The 15,523-nt window shown below is 38.2% G+C and overlaps 1 protein-coding gene across 8 annotated transcripts in view; it reads right to left on the bottom strand.

The window, feature by feature from the left end:
* Positions 1–84: 84 nt before the first annotated feature.
* Positions 85–15,523, bottom strand: part of LOC130906442 (hexokinase-2-like) — a 31,443-nt gene continuing 16,004 nt past the window's right edge. For 3 of the 8 annotated variants that reach the window (XR_009061323.1, XR_009061325.1, XR_009061324.1), the window contains exons 19-21: positions 15,134–15,212; positions 14,344–14,439; positions 9,926–10,088 (exon numbers count right to left, since the gene is read on the bottom strand). Coding sequence is in view for 5 of the 8 variants with exons in the window: in XM_057820795.1 (XP_057676778.1) it covers positions 801–984; positions 1,606–1,839; positions 5,547–5,702; positions 6,125–6,308; positions 6,382–6,481; positions 6,544–6,639; positions 8,132–8,251; positions 8,459–8,607; positions 9,926–10,088; positions 14,344–14,421 (1,464 nt within the window). In the remaining 3 variants the exon portion in view is untranslated. Of the gene's footprint in view, positions 985–1,605; positions 1,840–5,546; positions 5,703–6,124; positions 6,309–6,381; positions 6,482–6,543; positions 6,640–8,131; positions 8,252–8,458; positions 8,608–9,925; positions 10,089–14,343; positions 14,440–14,511; positions 15,076–15,133; positions 15,213–15,306; positions 15,511–15,523 lie in introns of those variants that run through there. The other 5 variants (XM_057820795.1, XM_057820793.1, XM_057820794.1 and 2 more) reach the window with 5 other exon arrangements.

Below are 15,523 nucleotides of genomic sequence, written 5' to 3'. Positions count from 1 at the left end.
TGCCCTAATTGGGTTGATACTAGAACCAAAGAGAAAAATACATTTTCGAGCAACACTCTAACTTTAATCTTATTATTTATGACCTTTTCCTCTCAAAAATGCAAATATTTTATTTATGAAACATTGTTTGTACAATAAGGTAAAAAGATAAACCAGCCCTGTGCTGTAGTGTGAAATTTGCAAACAGAACACTAGGGGGTAATATGAGCATTGCTAGGGAGCTCCAAAATACATTTTCACCCTTGCATAAGAAAAAAAAAAATCACTTCATGAACCTTTTACTTTCACTTTTTTGAGCTGCAGTGTGCAAAATGTGTTTGTTTGGGGTGGGGTGGTTTTTTTTTTTTTTTTTTTTTTTTTTTTTTTTTTTTACAAATTATACAGCTGTGATGTAACAACATGTGGAAGCGCTGATACTTTCCAGATGCAATTTTAATAATAAAAATAATTCCAAAGACAATCCTATGAACCTTATTTGTATGTACTTAATGTATTTCTAAATAGGGGTAACATAAAATAATAGAAACATAAAAAATATAATTATATACATATACAACAAAATGTGAGAAAGGGAAGGAATGTGAATACTTAGTTGATGTTTATGTGATTTATTGTTAAAAAAAATATTTGAAAAAAAATTCATGTTGTCCTTATGTAGGATTTTGAGTGAAAATATGAATTTATTCCATTTTGGAATAGGTCTGCAATATAACAATGTCTGAAAAGTGCACAAATTTAAGGAAAACTCCATTTATAAATAAAACGTTAACATGTATGTAGAAAGATGGCACGATCTTGTCTTAGTCTTGGTCATCGCTGTCCTCCCCACTGCTGTCCTCCAGCAGGCGCGACTGGCGGGCCAGCCGCTGCGCCACGGCCGTTACCATGGCGGCGCCTTTGCCACTGCCGTCCTCAGAGAGCAGGTAGGTGACGTCGCACTCGGGGGCCAGCCTGCGCACCGTGGCCTGGAGCTCAGCACTGAAGCTGTGGAAGTCACAAAGTACACATTGGGTTTTCAATCAGCACGGCAGTGCTTCATTAATGAAATACACTTGTCAAAGACAAATTTAACCCTTTAACTCATTGAAGACATTGGCTCATTGACAGTGATAGATGTCAATCATTTGGATTGAGAGAGGCGAATGAACAAAGGTCTTTATGTGTTTTTTTTTTTTTTTAATTACCAAAATTAGTCTCTTGCCCTATAAAAGGTGAAAAATGTTAAATGTTGAACAAAAGTTACCAATTGCAAAACATTTAAGTATCTTTTTCTGTTTCCTTTTCTGTGCTGTCAGCCCCCAAATACAAAGTAATAGCTTCACACAGAAACAAACTTTTGGGAATAATCTATTTAATTAAAAAAAAACTGAAATTCATGAAAATGATATATCCCCCAGTCATAATTTGGGTCGCTGAGGACTACAGTGGTCTAACTCAAATTTTTAGAACTGAGAGGGGAAAAAAGAGATTATGGTATAGTCATTATATTGTACAGTATTAGCAGTTTTCCTGTATCATTAGTGCAACACTGGGCCAACTCCCAACTTAAAAAAAAAAATGGAGTTAGCCCACTTATGTTACTTCCCATTTAAAGCCATGTCTTACTTAGGGTGTTTCCTGTACACTGAGCCGTCCACTCCCACCGTGGTTTTAAGATGGTTGAGGCCACGGCTGAGCCGCATGCGGTTGACGACCGTGGACAGGGCGGCAGCGCAGAGGCGAGCGGAGCGCGACGACACCGTATCACAGACCATTCGCACCACACGCACGTCCACCGGGTCCCATGCCAGACCCATGCCAGTCAGAATTTTCTCACCCTTCTGCAGGCCAACCCCCTCCCTCAAGACAGGAAATACAAATCGTTACTGCATCACATGATGATGCACGGTATCAATAATATTTAGAGTTGCATTACATCTACAAAAAATTAAGGAAATATGTTTAAATTTGGGGAAGTGGGCATACAGTAACAAATGGTTTAATTTGTTTAACATACAGTGCCTTGCAAAAGTATTCGGCCCCCTTGAATCTTGCAACCTTTCGCCACATTTCAGGCTTCAAACATAAAGATATGAAATTTATTTTTTTTGTCAAGAATCAACAACAAGTGGGACACAATCGTGAAGTGGAACAACATTTATTGGATAATTAAAATCTTTTTAACAAATAAAAAACTGAAAAGTGGGGCGTGCAATATTATTCGGCCCCTTTACTTTCAGTGCAGCAAACTCACTCCAGAAGTTCAGTAAGGATCTCTGAATGATCCAATGTTGTCCTAAATGACCGATGATGATAAATAGAATCCACCTGTGTGTAATCAAGTCTCCGTATAAATGCACCTGCTCTGTGATAGTCTCAGGGTTCTGTTTAAAGTGCAGAGAGCATTATGAAAACCAAGGAACACACCAGGCAGGTCCGAGATACTGTTGTGAAGAAGTTTAAAGCCGGATTTGGATACAAAAAGATTTCCCAAGCTTTAAACATCTCAAGGAGCACTGTGCAAGCCATCATATTGAAATGGAAGGAGCATCAGACCACTGCAAATCTACCAAGACCCGGCCGTCCTTCCAAACTTTCTTCTCAAACAAGGAGAAAACTGATCAGAGATGCAGCTAAGAGGCCCATGATCACTTTGGATGAACTGCAGAGATCTACAGCTGAGGTGGGAGAGTCTGTCCATAGGACAACAATCAGTCGTACACTGCACAAATCTGGCCTTTATGGAAGAGTGGCAAGAAGAAAGCCATTTCTCAAAGATATCCATAAAAAGTCTCGTTTAAAGTTTGCCACAAGCCACCTGGGAGACACACCAAACATGTGGAAGAAGGTGCTCTGGTCGGATGAAACCAAAATTGAACTTTCTGGCCACAATGCAAAATGATATGTTTGGCGTAAAAGCAACACAGCTAATCACCCTGAACACACCATCCCCACTGTCAAACATGGTGGTGGCAGCATCATGGTTTGGGCCTGCTTTTCTTCAGCAGGGACAGGGAAGATGGTTAAAATTGACGGGAAGATGGATGCAGCCAAATACAGGAACATTCTGGAAGAAAACCTGTTGGTACAGTGCCTTGCAAAAGTATTCGGCCCCCTTGAACCTTGCCACATTTCAGGCTTCAAACATAAAGATAAAAAATTTTAATTTTTTGTCAAGAATCAACAACAAGTGGGACACAATTGTGAAGTGGAACAAAATTTATTGGATAATTTAAACTTTTTTAACAAATAAAAAACTGAAAAGTGGGGCGTGCAATATTATTCGGCCCCCTTGCGTTAATACTTTGTAGCGCCACCTTTTGCTCCAATTACAGCTGCAAGTCGCTTGGGGTATGTTTCTATCAGTTTTGCACATCGAGAGATTGACATTCTTGCCCATTCTTCCTTGCAAAACAGCTCGAGCTCAGTGAGGTTGGATGGAGAGTGTTTGTGAACAGCAGTCTTCAGCTCTTTCCACAGATTCTCGATTGGATTCAGGTCTGGACTTTGACTTGGCCATTCTAACACCTGGATACGTTTATTTTTTAACCATTCCATCGTATATTTGGCTTTATGTTTTGGATCATTGTCATGTTGGAAGATAAATCTCCGTCCCAGTCTCAGGTCTTGTGCAGATACCAACAGGTTTTCTTCCAGAATGTTCCTGTATTTGGCTGCATCCATCTTCCCGTCAATTTTAACCATCTTCCCTGTCCCTGCTAAAGAAAAGCAGTCCCAAACCATGATGCTGCCACCACCATGTTTGACAGTGGGGATGGTGTGTTCAGGGTGATGAGCTGTGTTGCTTTTACGCCAAACATATCGTTTTGCATTGTGGCCAAAAAGTTCAATTTTGGTTTCATCTGACCAGAGCACCTTCTTCCACATGTTTGGTGTGTCTCCCAGGTGGCTTGTGGCAAACTTTAAACGAGACTTTTAAGGATATCTTTGAGAAATGGCTTTCTTCTTGCCACTCTTTTCCATAAAGGCCAGATTTGTGCAGTGTACGACTGATTGTTGTCCTATGGACAGACTCTCCCACCTCAGCAGTAGATCTCTGCAGTTCATCCAGAGTGATCATGGGCCTCTTGGCTGCATCTCTGATCAGTTTTCTCCTTGTTTGAGAAGAAAGTTTGGAAGGACGGCCGGGTCTTGGTAGATTTGCAGTGGTCTGATGCTCCTTCCATTTCAATATGATGGCTTGCACAGTGCTCCTTGAGATGTTTAAAGCTTGGGAAATCTTTATGTATCCAAATCCGGCTTTAAACTTCTCCACAACAGTATCTCGGACCTGCCTGGTGTGTTCCTTGGTTTTCATAATGCTCTCTGCACTTTAAACAGAACCCTGAGACTATCACAGAGCAGGTGCATTTATACGGAGACTTGATTACACACAGGTGGATTCTATTTATCATCATCGGTCATTTAGGACAACATTGGATCATTCAGAGATCCTCACTGAACTTCTGGAGTGAGTTTGCTGCACTGAAAGTAAAGGGGCCGAATAATATTGCACGCCCCACTTTTCAGTTCTTTATTTGTTAAAAAAGTTTGAATTATCCAATAAATGTTGTTCCACTTCACGATTGTGTTCCACTTGTTGTTGATTCTTGACAAAAAAATTAAATTTAATATCTTTATGTTTGAAGCCTAAAATGTGGCGAAAGGTTGCAAGATTCAAGGGGGCCGAATACTTTTGCAAGGCATTGTATCTGCACAAGACCTGAGACTGGGACGGACATTTATCTTCCAACAGGACAATGATCCAAAACAAAAAGCCAAATCTACAATGGAATGGTTCAAAAATAAACGTATCCAGGGGTTAGAATGGCCAAGTCAAAGTCCAGACCTGAATCCAATCGAGAATCTGTGGAAAGAGCTGAAGACTGCTGTTCACAAACACTCTCCATCCAACCTCACTGAGCTCGAGCTCTTTTGCAAAGAAGAATGGGCAAGAATGTCAGTCTCTCGATGTGCAAAACTGATAGAAACATACCCCAAGCGACTTGCAGCTGTAATTGGAGCAAAAGGTGGCGCTACAAAGTATTAACGCAAGGGGGCCGAATAATATTGCACGCCCCACTTTTCAGTTTTTTATTTGTTAAAAAAGTTTAAATTATCCAATAAATTTTGTTCCACTTCACGATTGTGTCCCACTTGTTGTTGATTCTTGACAAAAAATTAAAATTTTATATCTTTATGCTTGAAGCCTGAAATGTGGCGAAAGGTTGCAAGGTTCAAGGGGGCCGAATACTTTTGCAAGGCACTGTAACTAGAAAAAGAAATGTCTGAGAATAAGCTTTCAGCTCTTTAAGCTCCTGATGAGGTTAAAGAGGGAGTCACCTAAAATGGTTTTTCACTTCGCAGGTATGCCTTTTCAGGGTTAATTAGTGGGATTTATTGTTTTATTAATGGGGTTGGGACCTTCATTTGGGTTGCATTGAATGAGGTGTGTTCAAGCTTTTGGCCTGTACTGTATATATAGCTATGGCTTAAGTGGTGCAATTCAAATGAAAATATTTTGGACAGGTGATAATTTTGTAAAGCAGACTAATATATGGACTTACTCTTCAATTTCAGAGATGTATTTGGTCTCAAATCCGCCGGGCGACAGCAGCACCTCGGACGTCTGTCCCTTGAACAGCAGGCCGTCTTTAGTCATCTTCACCAGCAGGAAGCGCACAATCTCACCCATATACATGCCGCTGATCATTTTCTCAAAGCTGTGGAACAACAATGTTTTAGAAGACTGAAACTTCTTTTAAAAGTCCAATTCCACTGAATCTTAAAGGTGAGCTTGCATTCATTTTTTTACATTATTTTCATAGGCTTTGATCACAATTAATCAAATGCACAGAATGTCCTATATAGTAGTTTAGTTCCTTGCCTCTGCCAACAGCCAATATTAAATACTTAATCTAAACGCTTTGCTCTGACTGACCTTCAGATAAACAGTGTTTAACCCTTTATTGGTTGGTCATATAAAAATGTTCAACTCCATAAAGACCTGGCTTCCACACTGACGGCACCAGAAAGGGTTAAGTGTATTTATTATATAGCCCACATCCAGCACTAAAAGTCAGCTGTACTCTTCAAATGACTGTCAAAAGTCAGCCACTTCTTTTCCAAAATACGGTGCACATACGTGTGGACGCCAGGGTTGATGGATGTCTTGTCCACCAGGACATCGAACTCCGTCTGGATGTCCGCCAGCGAGCCGCTGTCGCCGAAGCCGCCCCATTCAGTGTTGATGCACATGCGCCCGAGGTTACTTTCTACACGCTTCACATTCTTCATCTCTTCCATGTAGCAAGCGTTGGTTCCCGTGCCTGTTACGTGGAAACAAACGCGAAGACGGTCACGCGCGTCGAAGCACTCAGCGCATGCGTGCGGTATAGTCACCGATGATCATCCCGATCTCGCAGCTTTGGTCTTTGTAGCCGCAGCTCATCATCGTGCCCACCGTGTCATTCACCATGGCAATGGAGCCAACGTCGTAATCCTGAAGGACAACGGTCAGGTATTTTCAATGAGTGGCAGCCAATGGCAAAGGCGACAACTCACCCCTCGTCTGTGGATGGCCTCTCTCAAGAGCTTCACCACATCTTGTCCCTCCACGCCCGAACACTGGAAGCCTTTCGTCCAGCGGATCAAGATGCTCTGCAGAAGAAATAAAACGGAAAATGGCATTTAAAAAGACGACAACAAAAAATTACTAGGGAAATTACATGAGGACGCTTGCTATTCTGGTCAGTAGACGCCCCTGAGTAACTTCCTGTTGATTGTGGGACATTGACAAGTCATTTCTGTTTATTTTTTGGTCTTTTCCTGTTAATTTTGGAGCATTTATGGGTAATTTCCTGTTAATTTGGAGGAATTTCAAGTTAAAAAAAAAAAAAAGGCTTCTTTTCCAGTGGCAAAAAACATGCTATTTGGCCTCCTACAGTTTTTGTCGGATTCAGATACCGTATTGGCCCGAATATAAGACGGCCCTGATTATAAGACGACCCCCTCTTTTTCAAGACTCAAGTTTGAAAGACTTTTTGAACACCAAATTCATTTTTATACAGAAAATAATTACAGTACATCCAAAACATATAATTATAACAATATATTTGAGAGAGAAAGCAAATCTTAATATCTGAACATTTAAATATGTAAATTAAAGTGCAATCACATTCGTAAATGAATGGCTTCTGGTTTTTGAAGTGTGAATAAACCAATCTGTTGTGATAAAACAACAAAATTGCAATAACTGCATTAACCATCAAAGTGAAGTCTAACTGTAACTATAGTCTTGAAACAAATCTGAATAAGGAAAAACATTGCAATAAAATAATGCAAAATGGTTAAATTTGAGAGTAGCTGAGATCTGTCATGACAGAACATCACTTCAATGATATCTGGCGCCATCTAGCGTCGTGAATGGGTATAATGTCTAGACCGCGAATATAAGACGAGCCCCTCTTTTTCATTTTTATTTCAATGCAAAAAACACCGTCTTATATTCGGGCCAATACGGTAAGTCACACCTCAAAAAATTCTCAAAATCAAAGCGCACAAAGGTTTTTGGCAAAAATGTATGGTTCCACCACAATCTGATGAAAAAATTCTCATACATTTCCAATACATCCATTCAGTTCCAATGGCACATACAACATGTACTAAAACGTCACATTGCCAAAAACCTCCTGAAACAATCAGTAAGTCAATAATCAACAGGAAGCAACTGAAACTGAAAGAGGAAGTGACCCAAAATCAACAGAGTTAATGGAAATCGGGTGAAAAAGATCAGGTTGTTAAATTGTATTTATTTTTACTTTTTAATTTTAAGGGCTGGAAAGCAAAAAAATATTCCAGACGTAAAAATATATTTGGTTTATGCGACAACATCGTAGAACAGCGCAATCGTTCTGGTAGCTGTCACATAAAGCTAATGTTAAGAGAGCATGGTGTGAGAGTAATCATCTCTGTAGTACAAAAATATTTGTATTATTATCACTATTTGGATGCATTATTTTCTTTTAATACATCACAAACATCGGATCGGGACTCAAAATCAGGCAACTTGGGTCCAAAAATTTGCAATCGGGACATTCCGAATTATGAAGTTTAAGAATAATTGATTTGTTTGGTGGCGTCTGTGTGAGACCTTGTCAATTTCTTTTTGATGGCAAGGAAAGGAGAAGGTGAATCCCAAAGGGAGAATTTTCCCCTGCAGATTCTGCGACTTGAGAAAATCCCCCAGGCAGGCGGCGATGTGGTCAAACAGCTGTAAAGAGAAAACCAACTTATTGGCTGCCATTGACAGTGATAGATGTCCAATCAATATGATGTAGAAGTTGATGTTCATTTTCATTCGCTGCCAGCCCTCCCACTTCAAATGGATTGAGCGTCTACTAGTGATAAACTCTTTCCAATTCACAGCACAGCTCTTTTTGATTACTAGGGCTGAACGACACAGGTAATTTTAGTGCACCTTGTCTCCAGGTCCTAGCATCATCTCTTGCGGAATGGCGCAGATCTCCCCGTCCATCTTCACAACCTTCTGCTCCTCCTCCAGCACTCGCACATGAAGTACCCGGAAGTTTGTCCCGCCAAGGTCCAAGGCCAGGAAATCGCCTTTTTCTACAAGCAGCGACAAATTTGGCTTCTCGATGACCGGGCACAAATAGAAAAAACAAATGTTGGACTGAAGTCCCAACTTGTTTTTGGCAGACATTTCAGTTTTAGTGCTTTTGGGCAGTTTATGTCCAGTTTTAGTCAACGAGAACTACAAAAGCTTTTAAAAAGATTTATAATAACTTATTATTTATAGTCCATTTACAAAAAAAAAAAAGATTTTTGGCTTTAACCATTTTTAGGGCACTCATTGAACTTACTGGGTGATATTAATGGCGCTAGACCTTCATTCAGGCATTGAAAAAAGAGAAAGCTCAAAATAGGTGCCATAGTTTTTCAATGTTGAACGAATGTAACGAACGTAAATAAAGTGCTAAACTTTGTCATGAAAAGTGCTGCAACGATTAATCGATTAACTCCAGTAATTCGATTAGAAAAAAGATTCGAATTAAATTTTGCTGCTTTGAGTATTCGTTTAATTAAAGAGGTGTTGTAATGATTTGTTTTAAAAGTTTTTGCATTTAGTTTTATTGATTTGGGTGGATACACTGCCCTATAGTGGCAACAGTGAATAAGACATAACTCATTTCACATGGCTGAATCTAGCTGCTCCATGTTAAGACCAACATAAGCTAAGTTTTTGTATGAGCTAATGTTTTCTAACACATTCGTAATTTAGTTTATAGGTTTATTTAGCTGTTTTTTTTAGGTAATATATGTTTGAACCACTTGTTAAGAGCACTGTTAAAAAAAAAAAAAAAACAGCAAAAGAACTAGCCAATTGTTCTTTTGTTGTATTTACATCCTCATTTATTTATTATCTTTTATACCATTTGAGGCTCAGCTCAGGTATTTTAAATTTTTATGTTCCTTATCCGTTTACTCGATTATTTGAACTAACTAGTTCATCGATTAATCGACTACTAAAATAATCGATAGCTGCAGCCCCAGTCGTGAATATATTCTTTCTCTCACCCTATTTGTGCTGTCAGCCCCTGAATACAAAAGTAATAACACTGGGAAAAATTGCCATTTCAAATATTAGTAAAAAATGTTTTAGAACAAATTACTTTGTATTTGTAAAAGTAAAAATTGTGTCAAAATATAAGTAATTCTTCAAATTTATTTATTGCCCAGGTCTAGTCTAGTCCCATTATTGACAAATCCCCAATACAGCTGGTGGAGGTTTTGTCTAAAGAGCTATGTTTAGCTCGTTACTGTCCCGTTGACAATAACAACATTGCTATGTGGTATAATTACACTCACTGGAGATTGCAATGACGTGCTAAGATGTGATTTTGGAAAATGTAGTCAAAAATGCTACCTGTCCCATCTGGCGTGGCCGTGACGAAGGTTGGGAGCATCTGGACGGCGGCTCTGTGGTGCGAGTGTTTTCCCAACCCTCGCTTCAGCTCACGCTCCAGGCGAGTAGAAACCTGCTGCAGTACATCCAGAGACAGCACAAACGGCTTCAGGTAGCTTTCCACCTGCACAAGGAGAAAAAGAAGAAAGGACAACTGTTATCAAATGCTTTTGGAAAAAGAAGTAACATAACTTAAGTTCAAAACCTTTTCTCCCACCATCTGTGCTGTCAGCATCTAAATACAAAGTAATGACTTCACGAAGAAACAAAGTCTTCATAATGGAACAATCTATCAAATAATTGTTTGCTAGATTTACTTTATGAAATAAAAAATTTAAAAAAACACAACCACAACAAAATAATTTGAAGGATTTTTTAAAAAATCATCTGTAATAAAAAAAATTTAAAAAACGCCCAGGCCTATTATCAATTCCATCAAATATAAAAAGTACAGTTACGACATAGTACTCAATGTGCTGGATTGCTACAAACTTTAGCATGCAGAGCGAAGAGAACGTAATTTGGGCAGGAAAAGGCTGATGTTTACGATCACCTCGAGATAGCAAAAATTCCCGTTTTCCTGTTTCCCCTTCAAGCTAGCAAAACACCAAGCATCAATCAGCAACCCACTGATTGTAATTAACCAACATGTATAAAACAAACATAAAAAACACAGTGGTACCTCTCCTTATGAAATTGAATGGTTCTGGAAATAGTTCCATAATTTTAAAATTCTGTAATTAGAGACGTGTTTTCCATGTCAATGCCCTAATCCTTTTCAAGCTCCTCCAAAATTCAGACTTAAATCGTTTATAATGCATAAAAATCTATCAAAACATGTAACAAATAAATGTTACAATTAGATTATTGTACACTAAACATAAAATCATAGTTGCGCATAATGGAAAAAAAACAAGAATAAAGAAGTTAGACTCATGTAATGCTGTCAGAACACGAGGGGCAAATGAAGATGACGCTGGGATACACACATACAGTAGAGGTCCCTCTTAGCCAATTGGATGCCAGGTTTGCCTGGCAACAGAAAATGGCAGAGAAGCTAAGAGTATGTTAGTTCAGTTAACTCTGGGAGCTGCAAGTACCAGCCATACTGTATTTTTGCCTTTCCTATCCTGAAATTTAAAGTTAAATGAAGTTCAATATTTTCCCGTTGAGATGTGTCTTAGCCTGAAAATATTGTATGTAGAGATGTTCGTAAGTAGAGATCCCATTGTAGTATAAAAATATTGAGTGAAGGAACTCAAGCATGATTTTAGCTTCATAATAAAGTAAGGAATGGCCTTGTCACACAAAAGTCCAAATAAACTAATGACCCAGAACATAATGAGACAACAACAAGTCAAATTACTTGAGAAAAAGCTCAAGTTTGCTTGAATAGAACATGTTTCGATTTGTATTTCCATAGGTGCTGGTCCCATCAACTCAACCCTCAATGAATGAGTTTAAAATTTGGGGGATGTACACTACCGTTCAAAAGTTTGGGGTCTAAGCGACCCGTAGTGTACATAATGAAAAATCCCATATGATACACTACGGTTAGTACGGTAGTGTATTTACTAGGTCATTTTAAGCTCTTCTCTCAATATTCAAGAATAAAACAAAATTAAACCATTTTGGAATTCGCTAGGTATTTTTTTTCTCCCTCTTCACATTTTTTTAATTCATTGGCTGCCATTAACCGCACTAAACGTCCATTTTATTTTGACTGGAAGGGGTGCGTTTAGCACCGTCAGTGGCACTGTAAGATGAGCATTCACAGCCAGTCCTCAAATTTAAAATGAATTGTATATCTACCCTTGTCAGTGGCAGACAATGAGTTAAAAGTGAAGTGCTGTGAAGTGCTTAAACAAAGGTGCACACGCAAGGCATGTGTACATTGCGACACAGGACTCATTTCATGACATCCTGCTACTGTTGGCGAACTTCCTTGGCCGTCATCTTTCTCCGTCACATGATCACATCCTTGTCATGCACTTCTGCGTTACTTATACAACTTAGCTTTGTGTAAACCTGGAAGGTAAATTTTGCCACTTTGTGGCCATTTTCCTGTCTTTTTCCTCCAGGCGTGTCGGCTCCCGCCTCATTTCGCTATTTGGATCTGTTTATAATCCAGCCTGCTGCTTTCCGCCAACTTGTTAGTACATGACTTCATTCCATCACGACACATAGAAGCAGGCATGGACATCTGAGCGCCAAGAGTATGTTAAAATTGGTTATGTGGATTAGAAATTAAATTACATCTAAATGAAAATATGAGTATCAAAACAGCTCATAATAGTCTTAATCTTATGAGATGATTTTCTTTATCGCTTAACAATACTCAGGAATTACAGCCCATCTCACCAAATGCCTTGTGTCTCTTGTACTTTCTCTTTCAGACATATTGAAAGACTTCAAAATATAAAAATTGGATGAAAAATATGGATTGTAATGTGCCACACAAGGTTACAGAGGTTGCTGTTGCAGTTCATTCTGAGATTTAAAGTAAGAACCGACATTATGCCTGGCCGATAAATAGATTTTATGTATTAATTCAAGGTTTTTTTGTGCAAAATTAAAAAAGTAATTCATTTTCATTTTATTCAGTCTTCTGTCGTTACTTTTTGCCCAAAAGGATATTTAGTAACCGGTTATTCAATAATTATTCCATCCAAAAGGGGTTGTTTCATTGTGTAGTTATTACTTTCTATTTCGGAGCTGACAGCACAAATAAAGGGACACAAAATGATATTGAACACACACATTTTGGGCTTTAGTTACATTAATGTAGTTCAACATTTAACATTGTTGTGACTACTTTTGGTAATCTAAAAAAAAAATGTTTTTAAAAACTAACCCATAAAGACCTGGCGTCCACTTATGAGGACAATACATTTTGGGTCATGTAAGCTACAATATTAACATTTGTTATACAAGTGATGTACATATGTGGACACAAGATCTCCTTTATAATTATATATAAATATATATGTTTTAAAAAATTAATATTTTTTATTTACTACAGGTAGTGCCTGGGTTACGACGTACCCGACTTACTTGATTTCGACTTTTTGACGCCAGTTTCTCGTCCGCCATTTAGTTTCCAGTCGTTTTTTTTTTTTTACCATCCTTTTACACATCATGTCCCCAAAAAAGAAACACCTCTCATCATTGATAGTAGGTACAGTATTTTATTTTTTATTTTATTGTATTAATATGAAGTACAATACATGTTTTTGGATAGATATTTTGAGATCTAAGGGGTATTTAAGGGTACTTAAAGGGTTAATTCCGAGTTGCATGGAAATTCGTGTTAGGTCACCGGCATAGGAACGGAAGTCGTTCATAAACCGGGGACTGCCTTTGACATTATTATTTTATAAATAATTAATAAAAACAAAGTTAATATATATTTTTTAAAACACATAATACACTCTAGTAATGACTCATAAACTTCAAATAACTTCAAATCATTGCCTGCCATTGACAAGGACAGACATCAAATTCATTTAAACTGCGAGGATTGGTTGTGAATGCTCATGTTTCAATGCCATTGACGGTGCAAGACGTCCAATGCATTTTGACTGGATGGGGCGAGTGAACATTCATTCATTTGGTGGGAGGGATGAATGAATGAATGTTCAATCGGGAGGGATGAATGAATGAATGAATGTTCAATCGCAAATCCCACAGTCCCAGTCAAAATGAATTGGACGTCTAGTGCCTTCAAAGGCAGCCAGAGTTCAATGATGGCCGTATAAAGGATCAAACTTGTTTTGAAATTTGAGATTATATTTTAGGCCACACTGCATAAAATGCCGCTTCTAAAACAAGTAAAAAATTATTTGAAATGAGAAGATTTGCTTATAACAACTAAGAAAATTCTGCCAATGGAACAAGCAATTTTTGTCTTGCGCAGAATTCTTAAAATAAGACATCCATTGAGGATGAACTAGTAAAATATAACTAGTTTCAAGATCTCATTCATCCTGAATGGATGTCTTATTTTAAGAATTTTTACCAAGACAAAAATGGCTTGTTCTATTGGCAAAATGTTCTTGTTATAAGCAAATCTTATCTCATTTCAAGTAATTTTTTACTTGTTTTAGAAGTGGCATTTTTTTCCAGGGCATATCGTCGAGCCCACATTCATTTTTTCGGTGTCAACCCTCCCACTTCAAATGGATTGGACGTCTAGCTCTAGCGTCATCAATAGCAGCCAATAGGTTCAATAGTGCTCTGCAGAGGTTAAGGCCATACTAATGTTTTAATGTCCTGTCAAAAACATGAATTTTTTCTATAAACCTATATCAGAATGATTATTAACTATAAATGTGTAAATGCCTTAAAGTTGGCCAGATGATTAAATAGATACGCCTAACCTTGGTGAGCGTGTCCTGAGGGATGCCGTCAACATGGATGGTGCAGATGTTGCCGTCCATTGATGATTGTCTTTGCATTTCTGTCGTTCACCTACACTGTAGATCAAAATCAAGAAGCACAAACTCAATTATTTTTGTTTGTTCTATTTTTGAAAGATTTAGATTTACCATAGATAACATCTATGCTTTTTCGGGTAAGTAACCATTGTTCAGGTCACATGTTGTTGATTTGGGGCATTTCTAAGTCACTTCCCTTTGATTTTGGGGCATTTCCACGGCAATAAATTCTTGAAGCCTCTAATACCACTCCGAAAAAGAAAAAAAAAAATCATATTTAATGAGCACCTTATAAAGGGTTAATAATGCTTTCTGTTTGGGTCAGTTTTACAGTAAAATTCTATTTAGTGTGACAAAATGAAAAGATGCAAGTACACTTTGCTTCCCATTTGGAGTGCGTTCAAGTTTTATTCCCCCAAAGCGGTGCAGTACATTAGTCTTTGTCTAAAAAGCAAGACAGTGGATAAAGGTGATGAGGAATACCTTAAAACATACAGTATGTTTCATAGGTTAGGGTGGGTTTTATACGTTGCTTAAATCATGCAAATAGGATGAAACGCCTCCAAAAATATCACGTCTTCGGTGATAACAGGGATTCAAATGAATTTAACAAAATACATTGCCAACACACCGATACTAATGACTGAGGTCACATTAATCCTGGTTGAGGATGCTTGTTTTTCAGGTGTGGTGATCATTTAAGACTCATATGACGCAAAAGCCTTGTCTTTACCTGACTGAAGTAACGTATACACCCACTGTAGTCGTCCAAGCACACAAGTACAGTAGTCCCAGTTTCTCTCACACGCAATCTGAAAGAAACACAAAGAAAAGCCTTATGGATGTGAGATTCTTAAGGAATATCAGGATGCTGAGATAAATGAAGAAGGGAGGTAAGTCGCTTACTCAAGAGCTACAGAGGAATTTAAACTGTGTCAGTCAATCAGGTTAAACAAGTTCTAAAGCCTCCAAGTTGTGCTCCACAGATAAAAAAAAAAAAAGAAAATGACGGTATATTCGTGAACAACGAAGAAGCTCCACTTACTAGTTCTGTCGTAAAAGCTGAATGAACAGTGCATTTAGATCACCCAAAAACACCGCCTCCCAGTCAAGTAGGGAAAAA

This window comes from Corythoichthys intestinalis, chromosome 18 (assembly GCF_030265065.1).
Source record: "Corythoichthys intestinalis isolate RoL2023-P3 chromosome 18, ASM3026506v1, whole genome shotgun sequence".
In the NCBI taxonomy this organism is placed as follows: Eukaryota; Metazoa; Chordata; class Actinopteri; order Syngnathiformes; family Syngnathidae; genus Corythoichthys; species Corythoichthys intestinalis.
Note: the sequence above shows the minus strand (reverse complement) of the source record. Positions and strands in the feature narration are given on the sequence as shown.